Source organism: Enhydra lutris, unplaced genomic scaffold (assembly GCF_002288905.1).
Source record: "Enhydra lutris kenyoni isolate GAN:26980312 unplaced genomic scaffold, ASM228890v2 scaffoldscaffold37, whole genome shotgun sequence".
In the NCBI taxonomy this organism is placed as follows: domain Eukaryota; kingdom Metazoa; phylum Chordata; class Mammalia; order Carnivora; family Mustelidae; genus Enhydra; species Enhydra lutris.
In genome coordinates this window covers 21,819,329-21,837,359 of record NW_019154121.1, presented here as the reverse complement: position 1 = coordinate 21,837,359, position 18,031 = coordinate 21,819,329, and the positions used below count along the sequence as shown (strand labels likewise).

The 18,031-nt window shown below is 45.9% G+C and overlaps 1 protein-coding gene across 1 annotated transcript; it reads right to left on the bottom strand.

Annotated features, from left to right (window-relative positions):
- Positions 1-2,902: 2,902 nt before the first annotated feature.
- Positions 2,903-8,246, bottom strand: LOC111154518 (potassium channel tetramerization domain containing 14). The gene is made up of 2 exons (XM_022514170.1): positions 8,175-8,246; positions 2,903-3,634 (listed from the first exon to the last, which is right to left on the bottom strand). Exons 1-2 carry the CDS (start codon positions 8,244-8,246, stop codon positions 2,966-2,968), a joined length of 741 nt encoding a protein of 246 aa, XP_022369878.1. The 3' UTR covers positions 2,903-2,965.
- Between the last annotated feature and the right edge of the window lie 9,785 nt (positions 8,247-18,031).

Here is an 18,031-nt window from a genome sequence, read left to right as displayed (position 1 = left end):
ATCTTCCACTCTAGTACTTTCCAACTCTAGGAAACAGAGGAACAGGGAGGACCAGCTTCCCAGGTCACTGATCACAGCAGAAATTGATGGCAGAGGGGAGTAGGAAAGGATGGGAAAATAGAGAATTTAAAAAAAAAAAAAAAAGAGGTCCTCTAAGACAATGGAGACCTGAGAACCTGGCAGAGTGCTATGAACTAGTGTGCCTCAGTGGGGCACTCTCACAGGTTTCAATCTTTGTGTTTTCCTTTGGATTACAATGACAGTTATATTTACCACTCATTTTTAGGTTTTCCTCCTCTGACTCTAATTCTCTTTAGTTAATCCCAATAGATTAGGAAAAGTATCATGTACCCGTACAAATATCCAGAGATAGCTTTTTAAACATTATTAATGTGTTTTACTATTTTGCTTTTTCTGTTGGGAAATGGGAAGGGAGGAGATGGTACTGTTGGGTAAGCAACCAAGAATGTCCCCTTCATTTATGTACTTCTTACTTGTACCTTTTTGGATATTTCTTTTTTTCATAGCCTTTTAAGCCCCACCACCTTAAATCCCTTTTTTTTTTTTGAGCACAGATTAAATTAAATTGCATTGCATTAAATGAGTATTCCCTTCCCCAATAATTTTAAGCCTCTATAAATATAATTTTTGTCACTGTATAACATTGCATTATATAAAGGTAATATAATATGCTTGACTTATTTCCCATTGTTTAGCTTTTATAATTTAAGTGGGATGAAAATAGTATGTTATGTTAACTGTATTATGGATTGGGAATGGGGAGGGGATATTGAAATTGCCTTTATTTAATAAAATAATTTGATAAATGGCTCAGGAAGAAGGTCAGATCCTAAGGGCTTGCCTGCAGGTTAAAGCCAAAGCATTAAAAGAGGTCGGTAACCGGAATGTGGTCTTCTCCTGGCAAATGACAAGAGCACAAGAGGGCTGATGGAAACTTGGCATGCCTCTAAAGCCTGAGTTTAGAACTGGCACAGTCACTTTGCTGCATATCCCATTGGCCAGATTAAGTCATGAAGCCAAGCGTGAAGTCACTGGGGTGGGAGGATTACTCCCACCTATAGAGAAGCATGGCAAGAACAGGGAGGGAAGAAAGAATAGGAAACAAATACAATATGCTAGGGAAAAGCCCCTAGTGATGGGGGTGACTTTAAGAAGAGATGAGACCAGTCCTCAATTTGAAGTTATTTGCATTTCTGTCTGGTAAACTCTCTCTCCTTTATGTGCCTATACTTGCCACAGTCAGCTGTGTGCACAAATAGCTCATGGGAGTAGCATTTGTAAAAATTAGGAAAAATATGTGTGTGTTCCGTCTGGGTGAGCATTGTGTAGAACAGCGATAAACAAGCTCAAGACATCTAGATGATCCATGAATCCAGCAGGAGCAAAGAACCAGGATTGACCAGAAGACAACAAGCCATCTGAGAATGTACAGAAATCTTGAGGAGGATGCAGACCTTTACATAATTTGCAAAATTGAGATTTTAAGCAATCCTATTTAGATCTTACAGAACAGAGTGTCTCCTGGTAATCTAATCTCATAAATGTGATTACTGATCAGAGTATAAACTTTTTTTCAGGTTCTTGATAAATAATGTTGAGTTGGTTCATGATAAAAAGGTCAAATAGACATTCAGGATTTTTTTCACTTAAAATTGTCGGCCATATTAAATACTAAAAGGAAAACATGAAAAATGTTTTGAAAATAAAAAAATACAAGCAGATGTGGTTATTGAATTATTATGCTCATTGGAAATTACTGTTCTGAGCAATTCTGTGTTTAAATCTGAAACTCCCTGACAGCGATAATGCCTCAAACCTTGGATATTAACCTTGATCTTTAGTGCCAGGGAAATGAGGACGGCTGGTCACCCTACTAGGCAGGACGGGGAAGGGGCCATCTATCTCAGACCTGGACTTAGAGAAGGATAATGTCTACTGTGTCCTCCTTAGAGTTGCATTATTACTGTCTTTGGTTCAGAAGCAGAACCTGAAACAGAGACTCTTGTGCCAGTGGTTTATTGAGGATGTGCTCTCAGGGGATGGAGAGTGAGAAAAGTAGGGTATACAGCAGCGGTAGAATGCTGAGTAAAAATATGGTGTCAGATGAAGACTGACTCCAGCCTGATCCCACAAGGAGCACCAGAACACAAGCTGCACCAGAGTTGATTCCTCCTTGAGGTGAGGACTCAGTCTTCCATACCTCCCTACAAGCAAGATGGCAATTCTTTTCTAGAGCAGGTCTCGAAGTTAGGGTACATCAGAATCAACTTGGGGGGAGGGGCTTATTAAAACAGACTGTTGGGTCAACTATCAGAGTGTCTGATTGGATAGGTCTGAGAATTTGTATTTCTAAGAAGTTTCCATGTATTGCTGATGCTGCTGGTCCAGGGACCATACTTTGAAAATCACTGTCCTAGAGAAAAAGACAGCTGTGAGGCTTTAGAAGTCAACACTCACAGCACCTGGGAAAGGAGATCTGAGTGGCATCTACTACAGGTATGAACTTGGCATCTTCCTCATTAAGGCATATTAACAGGGCGAGAGGATTGGACCACGCGCCGAGCCTGCGTAGACTACATTTTCAGATCATTTTATCTAGATTCATGGTACTCTGTTACCTTCCTGTTATCATCCGCCATCTCCAGTCAAAGTATGGTTGAAACATTCCAACTCATCTCAGCCTTGCCATTTGGACTTGAAGGGAAGGATCTGACAGGTAGGGGAGGCTTTAAAGAGGCGGCAGCTGCACCTTACTAGGCAAGTACAGTGGAATCAGCTCAATGAGTAGAAAGTCCTCAACAGGGAAATAATTATCCGGAGGTGAGGGGGAGTTGTTTGATTTTTCTTTTAATTAAAGTAAGAAGAATTTTGAAGGCAACTTTTAATTTCATAAGTCGCACCAGAACCCGAAACAAACTGTCCCCGCGCCCCCACCCCCCGGGGATCACCACCAGATGAAGACGAATGTGTAAAAGTAACCGAAGTGCTTGGCCCGTAACGTCCTCTCTGAGAACTGTTCATAGTGTACCTGGTACCCCTGGGCCGTAATGTCCATCTTCACGCAGTCGAGGAGGTCCTTGACCTGCGGGGCCGCCTTCCAGGGGCCGAACTTGACCACCGACCTCTTTTCGGCCTCCAGGACCCGCAGGGCATCTGCACAGAGCACCGCGTCTTCTTCGGTGCGCACCACGCACACCAGCACCGCGGAGCTGCGAGCCGCCACCGCCTCGGCGCGCGCCAGGCGCACCATGAGCTCCAGGTTCTCGCTGTAGCCCGGCACCCGCAGCAAGAACTGCCTCCGGGCCACCTGCTCACCGAAGATCTGCGGCGTGTCCTCCAAGAGCTTGACCAGAGGCTTGATTTCGTAAAACTGCGCCTCGCGGTACACCTCCAGGATGTGGTGTGTGGGCAGCCGCTCGCTGCGCAGGTAGTCCAGGATGGGTCCGAAATAGGTGCCAGGGCGATCAATGAAGAAGCGGCCCTCTGCATCCGTGTAGGCCTTAGCGGAGCTGGAGAACATCTCTGCCAGCTTTGAACCCGGGAGCTTTCTCAGGGTGCCCACGGTGGTGGTGTACAACTCGCCTCCCACGTTAAGCTCCAGGACAGGAGATCCCTGAGGGCACAAGAAGGCAGAGTGGAATGGTAGTGTCACCTCTAGGGAGTTTATGGCTTATTTTCATCCATAGAATATTATAGAATATCAGTCCAGGAGGCTGCTATGGAAGCAAGTCCCAGTGACAACACTTGCAAAGCCTGTGGCCTTTGGCAGAGCTTTTTCCCTCCTTATGCTTGTTTCTTCATTTATAAAATGGAAATATGGAGCTGTTGTGAAGTCAGAAGTTCCCAAGGCGGGAAGCTCAGATCTAAGATATAGTTAAAAGGTGGGGAGGGGGGTGTTTCGACTTCAGAGACGCTAAGAAGCCATAGGTGTGTTCATTTGGGAAGCATTTGGGCATTTCTTGGGTACTTACTTACTGTGTGTCCATAACGGGTGGTGCGAGTTGGGGATACAAATTCTTGTTTAATATAGGCCAGAAGTTCTGATTAGCAGCTGGCATGACTTAGATTCATTAATTAAGGAAATTTGCATGATAGACATCTTTCAAAATATGGGCTGGTGGGTATTAAATAACAGGAATATCCTTGGTGCTGAAAAGGTCAGTAACACCAGGAACAATGGGTATAAAACTGCCTCATAAACTGTACAGTGTGGTGGCAATGGAAGTTAGGGTTAGCCGGCCTGCAGAATTTTTAGAGGCCTCTTCTCTCTGCCGCACCTTGAGCTGAGCACTAAGGATGTGGTGAAGACCCACATGGTGCCCGCCTGGAGATGCCCACAGGCCAGTGCAAGGGGGACATGGGAACGGACAGAGAGTCAGGTTGTATTTGGGGAACACTGAGTGCTGCCAGCAGACCTAACAAAAATACCAGAAGATTATTACATGTGAGGTGATACACTAGTTGTTAGCCTTATAAACCAACTTCCTGAATAACTTTGGTTATCTAAAATTGACTCACTCCGGGTGCCTGGGTGCTCAGTGAGTGGGTTAAAGCCTCTGCCTTCGGCTCAGGTCATGATCCCAGGGTCCTGGGATTGAGCCCCACATCGGGCTCTCTGCTCAGCGGGGAGCCTGCTTCCCTCTCTCTCTCTCTGCCTGCCTCTCGGCCTACTTGTGATCTCTGTCTGTCAAATAAATAAAATCTTAATGAATAAATAAATAAATAAATAAAATTGACTCACTCCATCCATAAAATACATGTGTGCCAGGTACTGGAACACTGAGGAGCAAGTGGAACAGTCTCTTTCCTCCTAGTCTAGTAACTGTCCAGAGCGCTTTACATTCAACCTCTAATTCAATCCTCACAGCAATCCTATGAAGAATGAATTAAATCCTCATTTTACAGGCGAAGAAATGGAGCATTAAGGAGCTGAAGTAAATTGCCTAAAAGCAACCAGCTATTAAGTGATGATGTCAGAACTTAAACTCGGGGCCACATTACCCCGAAGCATGTGCTCTTGGTCATTACATCAGCCAGTTTTCAACCTTTAAAACCTCCACTCTTCATTCCCTTAGTTACTCATTCATTCCAAAAAACATAGAGGGCCTATTACATTCAAGCCTCCTCCTGAGCAGAGGAAGAGGACACGGTCCCTGCCCCCTGCTCTCACAGAGCTCACAGAGGAAAGAGGAAAACAGAGGGCTTAAATGTGCAGGCGCCCAGAGGGGACTCAAAGGCTCTCTGTGTGGATTGGTGTGTGCTGGAGGTTGTCGAGGAGGGTTTCCAAGTAAGTGTGATGGCTGCAGCCACAGAAAAGATCAGGGTGGCGTCAGAGGGAAGGCTGCATTTCCATCCTGGAGATTCAGCCACAGGTCACTGCAGAGCCAGGAGTAGTGACAGGGTTTAAACATGCCCTGGGTTCTCATTTAGGTGTGACTTCATTCTCAACTTGAGTATGGGCTCTACCTCTAAGGTTAAAGTACTGGAATAAAGAGAGCCAGGGGCAGCCAAACAGCTGGGGGGGTGGGGTGGAGAGCTAAGTTGCCATGGCAACAGCTGGGGGTGGACAGTTCTGCGGGCTGGAGTAGAGAAGGGAGACCAAGAGGATGCATTCTGACAGCAGCCAAACAATACAGCCTGTGGGCCTGCCTTGAGAAAAATAAACTGAGAACCTGTGACTTCCTCTTTCTCCCCTAAATCTCACGGCCCCTTGGCAAGGCTGTTCGGTTAACCCTGAGCTGGCTCTGTGAAGCGGGCAGTTAAACGCAAAGTTGCAGACTTCAATCCTTGATAGATTGATGAACTCTCTTCACGCCTATGCCCCGAAAGCTCACAGGTGCTCTTAAGGTCCATATATTGCAGGCAAGGAAAGCTCAGAAAGATGGGTGACAGGGCTAGGAAGTGAAGTCAGAGATGCAATCAAACCCTTATCAGTGTGACTCCAGTACGTGGATGGGTGTTCTACACCTCCCAACACCAGTCCCACCCCTGCCAATAAGTAACGATGTGTCTGCCGAGCTCACTTTCTTCAGTGGGCCTAAAGCTCTATGAAAAAGGGACCCAAAAAGCACAAGGTGGACTCTGTCTCTCCAGCTCTGAAAGTCTCATGAATCCAATCACTTCAAATGTTGTTTCTGAAGCTCACAAAATGCTTCCTGCCCTGATACCTTCAGGCCCATTTCTTTGTTTACCAAATAAGACCTCAGCTGTATTCCCAGACTCAATTCTATCTCTCTGTCCCCTTCTTTTTTTCCCAAAATCTTCCAATTTCTTTGGCAACCCCAGACCTCCTTCCTCATCCACAAATACTACAGTATGTTTCTAGCCAATAAAGACTTCTTTTCCACCCCTCTTCTGACCACCGACCCATTTTTGTGGCAGCTCTTCCTCACCTTTTCTACCCCCCAGTCACCCTGCTGAAACATTCCTGGGTAGGAAAGCCTGTCTCGGGCCCTGTGTGCATGGGCTGGGGAAACTTGATCGTTAGGAGCCCTTGCTGGGGGTCAGGCCAGTGCTGGCCCTCAGGCCACAGGGGAGAATCAGACAGACCTAGCTCTCACCCAGTTGCAGTCTAAAGGGTTACTACACACCTGCAAACCCCCTGACAAACATCCAGACATTTCCTGAGGTCACCCTTAGTAGAGTCAATGGAGAGGCATCGCCATTCCTATGTCTCCCAAGCCCCACTATATCTCTCCCCACCCCACAACCCTGACCTTTTCCATTGTTCCCTATCTCATTCATCCTGAGCCCGAAATCCAGGTTGTAATCTTGCAATCTGCTCCTATCCTCAACCTCCTCCCACCTAGGTAATCATAATCAAGTCCTGGTGATTCTCAGTTCTGGTCAATTCCACGGCCCCACGCCCCTTCCCCAATCCAATCTCTGCTTTGAAGTCAGAGTCATTCTTCCGAAGTGCAAATCTGATCTGCTCACACCCTGCATTAAACACTTCAGGCACTTTGCATCCCTTTCCAGATAAACTCTAGACCCTTTAATAAGGTTTACAAGGCCCTTTGCAGCCCTGGCAAAATCAACTACCAGAAACACTCTGCCCCCACCCATCCAGAGCAGGCTGGTCCCCCATGCCTCCAGGACTTGACTCATTTGCTGCCCACACTCGCTTCGCTTAGGCCACTCATCCTTCAAGTTAATTCCTCCAGAAATCTTTCTAGATGGCTTGTCTCCTTGTGATTCTACAGGGCCCTGTAATTCCATTTGTTCATCCATATCCCCCGCTAGACCATGAGATTCCTAAGGGATGACTATCCCCCATTCCTCTCTGTATTGCCAATACCTACTGCAGGGCCCAGCACATCAGGATGCTCCGTAAATGTTCATTTATTAAGCTGGAGCTTACCGGATGCACTGATTACAGGAGCGCCTGGTATTCTGATAAAAGCCAGTCTGTCCCTACCTGGCATCACGCTCCCTGCTGGCTCCCTCTCTTGCTCAATAATTCGTTCAGACATATACTGAGCCCCTAGGGCGGCCCTGCCACGGAGCAGGTGACAGTGACATTATCACTGCCCTAGGGGAAAGAGCCACCATCTCCCCCTGCTGGATCTGCTCTGCTTTCCTACGAGTCTTCCGGAGGGCACCCAGCCCAGGACAGATTAGAATGTTCTGCTCCTGGAATGCATTGGGTCTTTTCCGGATTCTCCCCGCAAACTCCCCTCAACCAAGCCCTGGGAGGGGGAAGGCAGGCAGGCGACTCAGGACCCTGCCAGAGGGGCAGGCTGGGTGTGGTGGTGAGGGAATGAGAGCCCCGCAGCCTTCCGTCGGGTCTTCTGCTCTCATACACGGGAGGAGGAGGGGCAGCGGAAGAGCGGTGGACTAGGACAAGCCCAGGGACTGAGGGGAGACACAAAGAAAACAGCTGACACAAAGACTAAACAGAGAGGGGGAGATAAAAGCGGCCAGGCAGGAAAGAGGGCAAGGAGGAGAGGCTGGACCGAGCCAGGCAGGGAACGGGCACGGGTGGGCAGAAGGAGAGATCAAAGCCAGAACTAGCTAGGGGAGGAGAGCGCTCAGCCAGGGACGCGCCAGAAGCTAAGGGACTCAGACCCTGAGGAAAGGACATACGGACACTGAAAGGAGTGAAAGAAGGCAGAAGCACAAGGACTGAGCCGCCCTCGCGGCTGCGCACTCACCGCTGACGGGCCGGTGGAGGGGAAGGGCTGGCTGGGCCGCGGGGAGCGGGGTCCCGAGCTCAGACTCATCATTCTGGTCCTGCAGGTGACTGGGCACCCAGCCCCGCCACGTGTAAGGTACCTACGGCTGGCTGGCGGAAGTACACCTTTGCTCCACGCCCCCGGGTGGGGCAAAGTGGACCCAGGGTGTGGTTAGAGCCCGGGGTTGACTTTGGCTCTGCCAAGCATGCGGTGAGACCTTAGGTCATCACTGACCCTCTCTCGGAGGGGGCTCCCAGACAGCCAAAAGCCGGAGGCAGAGGGAATTGACACCGACAGCAGGAGACTTTCTACTCTCTACAGTTCTAGGGGTGAAGGATCAATAACCCTCACTTTACAAATGAGGAAAGTGAGGCTCCAAAAGATAGGGTGGCCAGTGCAGAATATGTTTCCACTTAGGATCAGCTGCTAAAAGTTCAAGGCATGACCACTGATGCAAAGAGCTAAGATACCTGTCGTGTGGGTTATTTTGCTTGTTAAAACATAACCCTAAGAGGGGGAGCGTAATTCCTCACTCCTAAAGTATGGTCATGCATAGTGACTTTCTTCCAAAGAGGACAGCATGAAAAGGAAGCCGGGGGCGGGGGGGGGGGGGGGGGGGGGGGGGGAAACACCAGAAACAAAAACTTGACAAACCCTACCTCAGCCAGGTAATCAAGGTCAACATCAAGATGATAGTAAATACCCTTGGAATGTTGTGATGAAAATGGCACTTTACCTCTGTGATCTTCTACCCAAAACCCATAATCCCAATCTAATCATGAGAAAAACATCTAACAAATTCCAACAGAGTGACTTTCCTCAATATACCTGACTAATAATCCTCAAAACTGTTGGAGTCATTAAAACAAGGAAAATCTGGGGGCACCTGAGCGGTTCAGTCAGTTGGGAGTCTGCTTTCAGCTGGGGTCATGATCCCAGGGTCCTGGGATCTAGACCCATGTTGGGCTCCCTTTTCAGCAGGGAGCCTGCTTCTTCCTCTCCTGCTCCCCCAGCTTGTGCTCTCTCTCTCTCTGTCAAATAAATAAATAAATAAATAATTGTAAATAAATAAAACAAGGAAAATCTGAGAAGCTGTCATGACCAACAGTAGTCTAAGGAAACATAACAACTAAATATAATGTAATGTGGAATTCTGGATGGGATCTTGGAACAGAAAATTTAACACTATACACTTTCTTGACAGTTAAATTTTTAAAAAATGTTTTTTGTAACTAGTATATGTTTATAGTATACATAGTATATAAAAATATGGCCAAATGTTTGGCTTGGTGATCTTTTCGGAAAAAAAAAAGAAAGGAAGGAAGAAAGAAAAATGGTGCTGATAGACTTGCTTGATGTAGGGTTGCCACAAAACTTCAGTTTGTAAAAAATGCAGTACTTGTGAAGTGCATAACGCAAAGCCCCCCCCCCCCAAAAAAGAGAGAGAGAAAGTAGGAGACAAAGTCTGGGCCACTCACAGCATAGGACTTTGAATCAAGGAATACAAAAAGGTAAATTATAAAACAATCCTCCACTCAAAGGGGAATGCTGTGCTTGTCTTATTCCTTGGTTCTGGGTGGAGAAAAAACTTCCTGAAAAGGTCTGACTATAGGCTAGAGCTTAAATGGATCTGGGACCCAAAGATTCACTTTATTTTTTTTTTTTTTAAGATTTTATTCATTTATTTGAGACAGAGAAAGATAGGGAGAGAAGGCATGATGGGGGAGGGAGGGAGGGAGGAGCAGACTCCCCACTGAGCAAAGAGCCTAACATGGGGCTCAATCCTAGGACCGTGAGATCATGACCTGAGCCAAAGGCAGACACTCAACTGACTGAGCCATCCAGGCACCCCAAATATTCACTTTCTTAAATGATCAAAAACAGCAACATCAGCTAGGAATTTAATTTAAATGGACCTAGGTTGGTAGTTCCTCAGATGCCTGACAAAGAAAATGAAAACCCTTCCTGGAGGAAAGTCCACGGTCGCACCAAACTTGAAAGAACCCACACAGTCCAGTAAATGCAAGCTCACAATATGAAATCCCGAAATACAAAAGGAAACGAGATACCATGAGCAAGAGTCAGCAGATCCACAAGCAACTCAGATATTGAGATTACTGGATACAGAATATAAAATAAGTGTTTAATGTGCTTAAATAAATATAAGGGTTATGTAGAACATGAGCAAAGACCAAGAAGATATGATCAAAAATTACCAGGCAGATTTGAAAAAAGCCAAAAAGACCTTCTAGAAATAAAAAATAAAATAACTGAACTGAGGTTACTGTAATTGAGCAGGGGTTGAGAAAATGCAATCCAAGAGCAATACTGTGCTGTTTTTATTCCATCATTTTGGCAAATGTTGAGAAGAATAACAATATGCTAGAGGTGGTAAGGATACAGGAAAACAGCACCTCCAACTTTGCATATTGGAATGTGAACTGCTGCGATCTTTTAAGAAAATAATATGGTCATATCTACTAAAATAAAATAATGCAGGTACCATTTGATCCAATAGTCCCACTTTTGAGAATCTTACCAATTGAAATACAAACACTGTTAAAAAAAGAGAGAAAAAAAAAAGAAATCACTGCTCTCAAAGGATATGAACAAATATGTTTATCACTGTTTTGTTTGTGATGACTAAAATGAGAAACTTAGAGGTATCATTAAATACACCATGATTTTTGATTTGTTGATGCCTTGGAATACTATGCAACTATGAAAAGGAATGAGATAGATCTTGGAACAGAATAGAAAGCCCAGAAATAAACCTATAATTGTATGGTCAATTAATCTTCAACAAAAGAGGAAAGAATATGCAATGGGAAACAGTTTCTTCAACAAACGGTGTCGGGAAAACTGGACAGCCACAGGCAAAAAAGTGAAAATGGATCACTTTCTTACACCATAAACAAAAACTCAAAATGGATTGAAGACCAAAATAGAGACCTGAAACTGTAAACATCCTTGAGGAGAGCACAGATACTGATTTCTCTGCCAGCAGATGTTGCAACACTTTTCTAGATATGTCTCCTGAGGCAAGGGATACAAAAGCAAAAATGAACTATTGGGACTACATCAAAATTAAAAGCTGAACAGCAAAGGAAACAATCAACAAAAAAACTAAAAGACAAGCTACTGAATGAGACAAGATATGACATATCCAATAAAGGGTTAGTATCCAAAATACATAAAAACTGATACAACTCGAAAATAGAGCTACCCTACAACCCAGCAATCACACTACTGGGTATTTACCCTAAAGATACAAATGTAGTTATCCAAAGGGGCACGTGCACCCGAATGTTTATAGCAGCAATGTCCACAATAGCCAAACTATGGAAAGAACCTAGATGTCCATCAACAGATGAATGGATACAGAAGATGTGGTGTATATATATACAATGGAATACTATGCAGCAATCAAAAGAAATAAAATCTTGCCATTTGTGACGACATTGATGGAACTAGAGGGTATTATGCTGAGCGAAATAGAGAGATCAGAGAGAGACAATTATCATATGATCTCCCTGATATGAGGAAGTTGAGAGGCAACATGGGGAGTTTGGGGGGTAGAAAAGGAATAAATGAAACAAGATAGGATTGGGAGGAAGACAAACCATAAGAGACTCTTAATCTCACAAAACAAACTGAGGGTTCCCAGGAGTGGGGGGGAGGGAGAGGGTGGTTGGGTTATGGACATTGGGGAAGGTATGGTGAGTGCTGTGAAGTGTGTAAACCTGATGATTCACAGACCTGTACCCCTGGGGCTAATAATACATTATATGTTAATAAAAAAATAAAAAAATTTAAAAAACTGATACAACTCAATACCTCCAAAAAAACAAATAACAATTAAATAATTAAATTTAATAAACAATTAAAAAGTGGACAGAAGACATGAACAGACATTTCCCCAAAGACATTCAGATGGCCAACAGACACATAAAAAGATGTTGTTCATCATCACTTACCATCAGGGAAATGCATATCAAAACCACAAGATATCACCTCACACTTGTTGGAATGGCTAAAATCAACAACACAAGAAACAACAAGTGTTGACGAGGATGTGGAGAGAAAGAAACCCTCCTGCACCGTTGGTGGGAATGCAAACCAGTGCAGCCAATCTGGAAGAGTATGGAGGTACCCTAAAAAGTTAAATATAGGGGGCTCCTAGCTAACTCAGTCAGTGGAACATGTTACTCTTGATCTGAGGGTTGTGAGTTGGAGCCCCATGTTAGGTGTGGAGATTACTTAAAAATAAAATATTTTTTTGAAAAAAGAGTTAAACATAGAACTACCCTATGATCCAGTAATTGCACTACTGGGTACCCAAAATATAAAACACTAATTCAAAGGGATACATGAACCTCTATGTTTATTGCAGCATTATTTACAATAGCCAAATTATGGAAACAGCCCAAATGTCCACCTATGGATGAATGGATAAAGAAGATGTGGTGTACAATAGAATATTGTTCAGCCATAAAAAGGAATGAAATCTTGCCATTGGCAATGACATGGATAGAGCTGGAGAGTGTAATGCTAAGTGAAACAAGTCAGTGAGAGAAAGACAAATACCATATAATCTCACTCATATGTGGAATTTAAGAAAGAAAACAAATGAGTAAAGGAAAAAGAGAGAGAGAAATAAAAAAGCAGAATCTTAAAGAACAAACTGATGGTTACCAGAGGGGAGGTGGGTGGGATGATGGGTAACATAGATGATGGGAATTAAAGAGTACATTTATGATGAGCACTGAGTAATGTATAGAATTGTTCAATCACTATGTTGTACACCTGAAACTATTATAACACTGTATGTTAAGTATACAGGAATTAAAATAAAAAAACTTAATAAAAAGTCCAAAACAAACAAACAAATCCTTAGTTATCTGATAGAATCTATACAGTGGAAATTACATCTGGATACAACGGTTTTTTGTTTTTTTTAAAGATTTATTTATTAGAGAGAGAGAGAGTGCATGCAAGTAGGGGGAGAGGCAGAGGGAAAGAATCTTCAAATAGACTCCCCAGTAAGCACAGAGCACAATATGGGGCTTGATCCCACAACCCAAGAGTTGGTCACTCGACCAACTGAGCCTCCCAGGTGCCCCTGGATACAAAGGGTTTTATTCGCTACAAAAAAAAAAAGAGAGAGAGAGAGAGAGAGAGAGAGAGAATGGAAGATCTATATTCATTCACCCATGATTTATTAAGTGATTAAAAATAAACATCAGAGCAGTGTATACAGTGGGAATCCATTTGTTTAAAAACAAACACAAGAAACGTCTTCTTAGATAAATTTATATGTCAGCATAATGGGAAGGGTGTAGAATAATGCTCACTGGATGTTACCATCGGTTAATCAGTGAGGTGGTGGTAGAAATTGACAAGGGAGGGGCCCCTGGGTGGCTCAGTAGGTTAAGCATTCGACTCTGGATTTTGGCTCAGGTCCCCTAATGGTCCTGTTATCAACCCCCACATCAGGTTCTGTGCTCAGGAGGGAGTCTGCTTGAGATCCTCTTTTTCCCCTCGCCCATTGCCCCTCCCCCACCTATGCATGCCTCCAGGCAAGCTCTCTCCCTCTCTCTCAAATAAATAGACAAATCTTAATTAAAAAAAAAAAAGAAAGAAAGAAATGGACAGGGGAGATTATTGATTTTTTGTTAAAGATTTTATTTATTTATTTGACAGCGATCACACGTAGGCAGAGAGGCGGGGGGCGGGGGGCAGGGATGCAGGCCCACCGCCAAGCAGAGAGCCCAATGTGGGGCTCGATCCCAGCACCCTGGGATCATGACCTGAGCCGAAGGCAGAGGCTTTAACTCACTGAGCCACCCAGGCGTCCCTACTGATTTTTTTTTACTAATCGTTGCATTATGTCATTAGTTGCAGTGAGCATGAAAAAGGATAAGAGAGAAAAATGAAGAAAAAAGATAAGACAACAACATAAGACAAGCACAGGGCATTCCTGGAAGAAGTCAGCTTTTCTATTTGGGAGATCTGGGAAGGCTGCATGGAAGAGGTGGCATGGCAGCTGGGTCTTGAAGGAGGGAGAGGTTTGTTGAGAGAGGACCCTGTGACACTCTTCCCAGCAGAGGGGTCAGCTGTGCCAAATGAAGGAGGGAAACGGAAAGGCAATAATCATGTGCTGAGTACCTACACTGAACATAGAAACATGTATAAATCCATCCAGTTAGAATTATTCCACAGATGAGGGAACTATGGCTCAGAGAGGTTAAGTGAACAGCTTAAAGGACACACAGCTAGTAACTGGCAGAGTCAAGCTGACTCCATGTCTTTCTCACCAAAAATTCTCTTTCTGGGACTATAAAGATTTGCTTTGTGTCTTGTCGATACAGTTTGAACAAGCTATTTGGTTCATGCTCCCCCAAAATTCATATGTTGAAACCTAGAGCCCAATATAATGGTATGAGGAAGTGGGACTTTTTGGAAGTGAATAGGTCAAGCATGGGATTTGTGCTTTTATAAAGAAAAGACCCCCCAGACAGTTTGCTAGCTCCTTCCTTCTGCTGTAGGAGACACCATGAGAAGAAGGCCATCTATGAACCAGGAAGCGGGCTCTCAGCAGACACCAAATCTACCAGCAGCATGATTTTGCACTTCCTAACCTCCAGAGCTGTGAAAAAGAAATGCTTGTTGTTTATAAGCCACACTGTTTATGTTTGGGGTATAATAGCACAAGGGAGCTAAGATCCTGGGTAGAATGTGTACCTTGAACACTATGACTCTGCAGATGGGACCGAGCATGGGGAGGCTGCTGTGATCTCCTCAAGGGTCTGGGTGGAGAGCCTCCCACAGGCTCCGCACAGCCCCTGTGTCCACTTACCCTTGCCTAGTCCATCTTGTCCCAGCAGGCTGATCAGCCTCATGAGCCAGAATGAGTCCACGGGGACGCTGAGTTCTGAAGAGTCATTACCCCAGAACGGAGGGCTGGACACTCGGCGGGACAAGGGGTACCTCTGACATGTCCAAGCAGCCTGAGATTTTAACTCATTTCCTGTTTCTTCCCCAGCCACAGCTGCCCTGAAACAGAGCCTGCTCTCCCTTGCCTTCCTGCCTTTGTTTATGCTGTTCGGAATGCCTTTCCCGATAGCTCATTCTCTCTGCAAAACAATTCGCGAGGCCCAACTCAAACGGACCTCATCTTCTTTTTATATCCAGGGGGACATGTGACCCTCCATTCAAAAGAGGAATCGGCCCCTCCACTTTACCTCTGAGCCCCCCCCCCTTCATATGTGAGGGTCCCGAGGCTCCCAGGGATGAAGCAGCTCTTTCAGAGTCCTTCAGCCCAGGACGACAAGAGACCAGGGTTCTAGTTCTGGCTCTGCCATTTGTGTGTCACCTTAGGCAAGTCTGTGCCCCCCTCTGGCCCTCAATTCTCCACTCTAACGTGGTGGGTGTTGGGATGTGGCCTGAGATGCTCTTTGCAATTCTGTCTTGTTTGATGCTATGGCAACAAAAGAATTCAAACAGCCCCTTGGTGTTGCCTATGACTGGATCTTGTTTCCCTTTGGCCCCACTCCAAGAGCAAGCACTGCTTCCCTCTGCCCTCCTCCCACTCCTCCCACTCTTTGTTCTTCCTGAGACAAAGCTGCCAGCCCCTCTCCTCTCCAGGCAGCTGGGCTTTGAGCCAGCCAGCCAAGTGGCAGCTGGGACTCAGATGAAAGGGTCCTTAGACGGTTGTCTGTGGCCAAGTGCCCAGCCCAGCACAGCCCAGGCCTGGCAGCCCTGGGCCCAGCTGTCCCACAAGGCATCCTGCCACTGGTCCCACACAAGGCTCCCTTTGTGGGATCCACCACAGGGGAGACCCCTGCCAACCCACAAGGACCCTCTTCCCTACCCTTTGCTCCCCACCGGCTTGAGAAAGATGCAGATCCTTAGAGAATGGTCCAGGGCTGGGCCCAGCTGGCCTGACTTTGGGCCAGGCACCTTGGAGAGCTTTGTCCCATTTAATCTTCCAGAAGAGCACTGGTAGCAGGTAGTGTTATTCCCTTTTAGAGAGGAAGGACATAGAGACCCGAGGGTCTACCATGTGTCAATCACAGTGCCAGGCCCTGGGAAGAGAGTAGTGAACCAGAGGACAAGAGCCAAGAGCAGGGAGCGCACTGTCAGCCGGGACACGGACTGATCAATAACCACACACGTAAGTATTGGATTACACAGGTGATCAAATCTCTGAGAGTAAAGAGCAAAGAATCATGAAAGCACACAGATCATGGTGGACTTCTTAATGGGAACCAGGGCAGTGAAGCCTTCCTGGGGTGAGGTCTGAAGGGGAAGGGGAAGGAGGGTGGGTAGGGAAGAGCACCCGGGGGCCCTGAGGCCCTGAGGCCGGAGGGAGATGCTGAGTTAGGGGAGGGACTGGAAAAAGGAGATCCAGCAGGAGAGAAGAGGGGGTGTCCCTTTTGATCACCTTTGGCTGAGACAGCCTCTTGAGGGAAAGGCTACTTATAAACCCCAAAAGTAGTGCCTCTAAGAGCCAACTTCATAATCAATCGACGTGTGCTCCCATGCCCCTGGGAAACCCTCCAACTCTGTCCAAGGAATTCTTTACTTAGAAGCAAGTCTCTTTAACTCTGGGAACCTCACATTCCTCACCTCAAAAATGGGAGTTGTGATGCCCCTACGGGGTTTCCGGGAGGAGTCTAGGAGGAGTCCAGGAGGCAATGTACAGGCAGTGCCAGGCACGGGGCAGGCACAGGTGCCTACTCCTGGAGATTTGTATAGGGAGGAAGGTTGGCAGGGCATCCATTTGAACCCCTCCCCTCTGACCTGGCCCAGACCCAGCAAGCTCCTCTCTGGAGGGAGGCGGCAGCCAGAGCTTCTGGGTAGAGGTTAGAATTTGCTCAGCTTGGCCTTGACTGCAGGGACACAGAGCATGGCTCGAGGCCAAGTGTGCCCTGAGTTCAACAACTCATGGGCTTTTAACCCAAAAGATGCCCCATGCAAGGAGCAGGAACCAAGATGCCCAGAGTGGGGAATCGGTAATATAAGGAAACCTCTGTTCCGTAGGCATTGTTTCTTTTATCTCACTGCAACCCTGTGGGGAAGACTAAAGGAAGAGTAACATGATCCCAATTTTCCAAGGGAGAAAATAGAAATTTAGAAGGCTATTTTTTCTAAGTCAGGATCAAATCCAGGAGCCTGGTTCCAGAGCCCATGGTGTTTGCCACTCCCTGTCCTGCAGGCCAGGGCCCAGAGGCAGCACTGCCCAACTCTCAACCACACCCTCTTGCCCCCACAGCCTCTTTGAGAACACATGGGGGTCCAGTCCAAATCTCCCACCAGCCTCCTGTCAGACCTGGGGCCTCAGTTTCCTCATTCACATACCGGTGAAGTCGTTAGCGAGGCTTGACCATGGTTAAGGTCCCTTCCAACAATATGAGTCTTGCTTCTTTCTAGTGAAAGTGATGTCGGGATGAACCCCTTAAAGCCATGGGGGTGCCACTTGCACTCTTTGGAGCAGCCTCTAGAGCACAGGTGTTGAAAGATGAGTGTGTGTAAAGTGTGTGTGCAAAGATGTTCACTGCAGCGCTGTTTAAAGAAGCAAAAGCCTAGAATAGAAGCAGCCTAAATGTCCATCACTTGGGGACTAGTTGAATAAATTAGAGTACATCCACATTCTAGAATACTCTACATCCACTACAAAAAATGAGGTAGACCTCATAGATATATGCACTCCTGCATTTGCACTGATAATTTCCAAAAGGATATACAGGAGACTTGGTCATCCTTCCCTCTCAGGAGAGGACTAGGAGTCTGCCATGGGTGGAAAACTACTTTTCATTATATATTCTTTCATA

Bases quoted from the DNA above. Each gene is read 5' to 3' on its own strand.
- LOC111154518 (XM_022514170.1), bottom strand. From the start codon at position 8,246: ATGATGAGTCTGAGCTCGGGACCCCGCTCCCCGCGGCCCAGCCAGCCC. The intron at 3,635-8,174 runs GTGAGTGCGCAG...TTGTGCCCTCAG, and splicing joins CCTCCACCGGCCCGTCAGCG to GGATCTCCTGTCCTGGAGCT.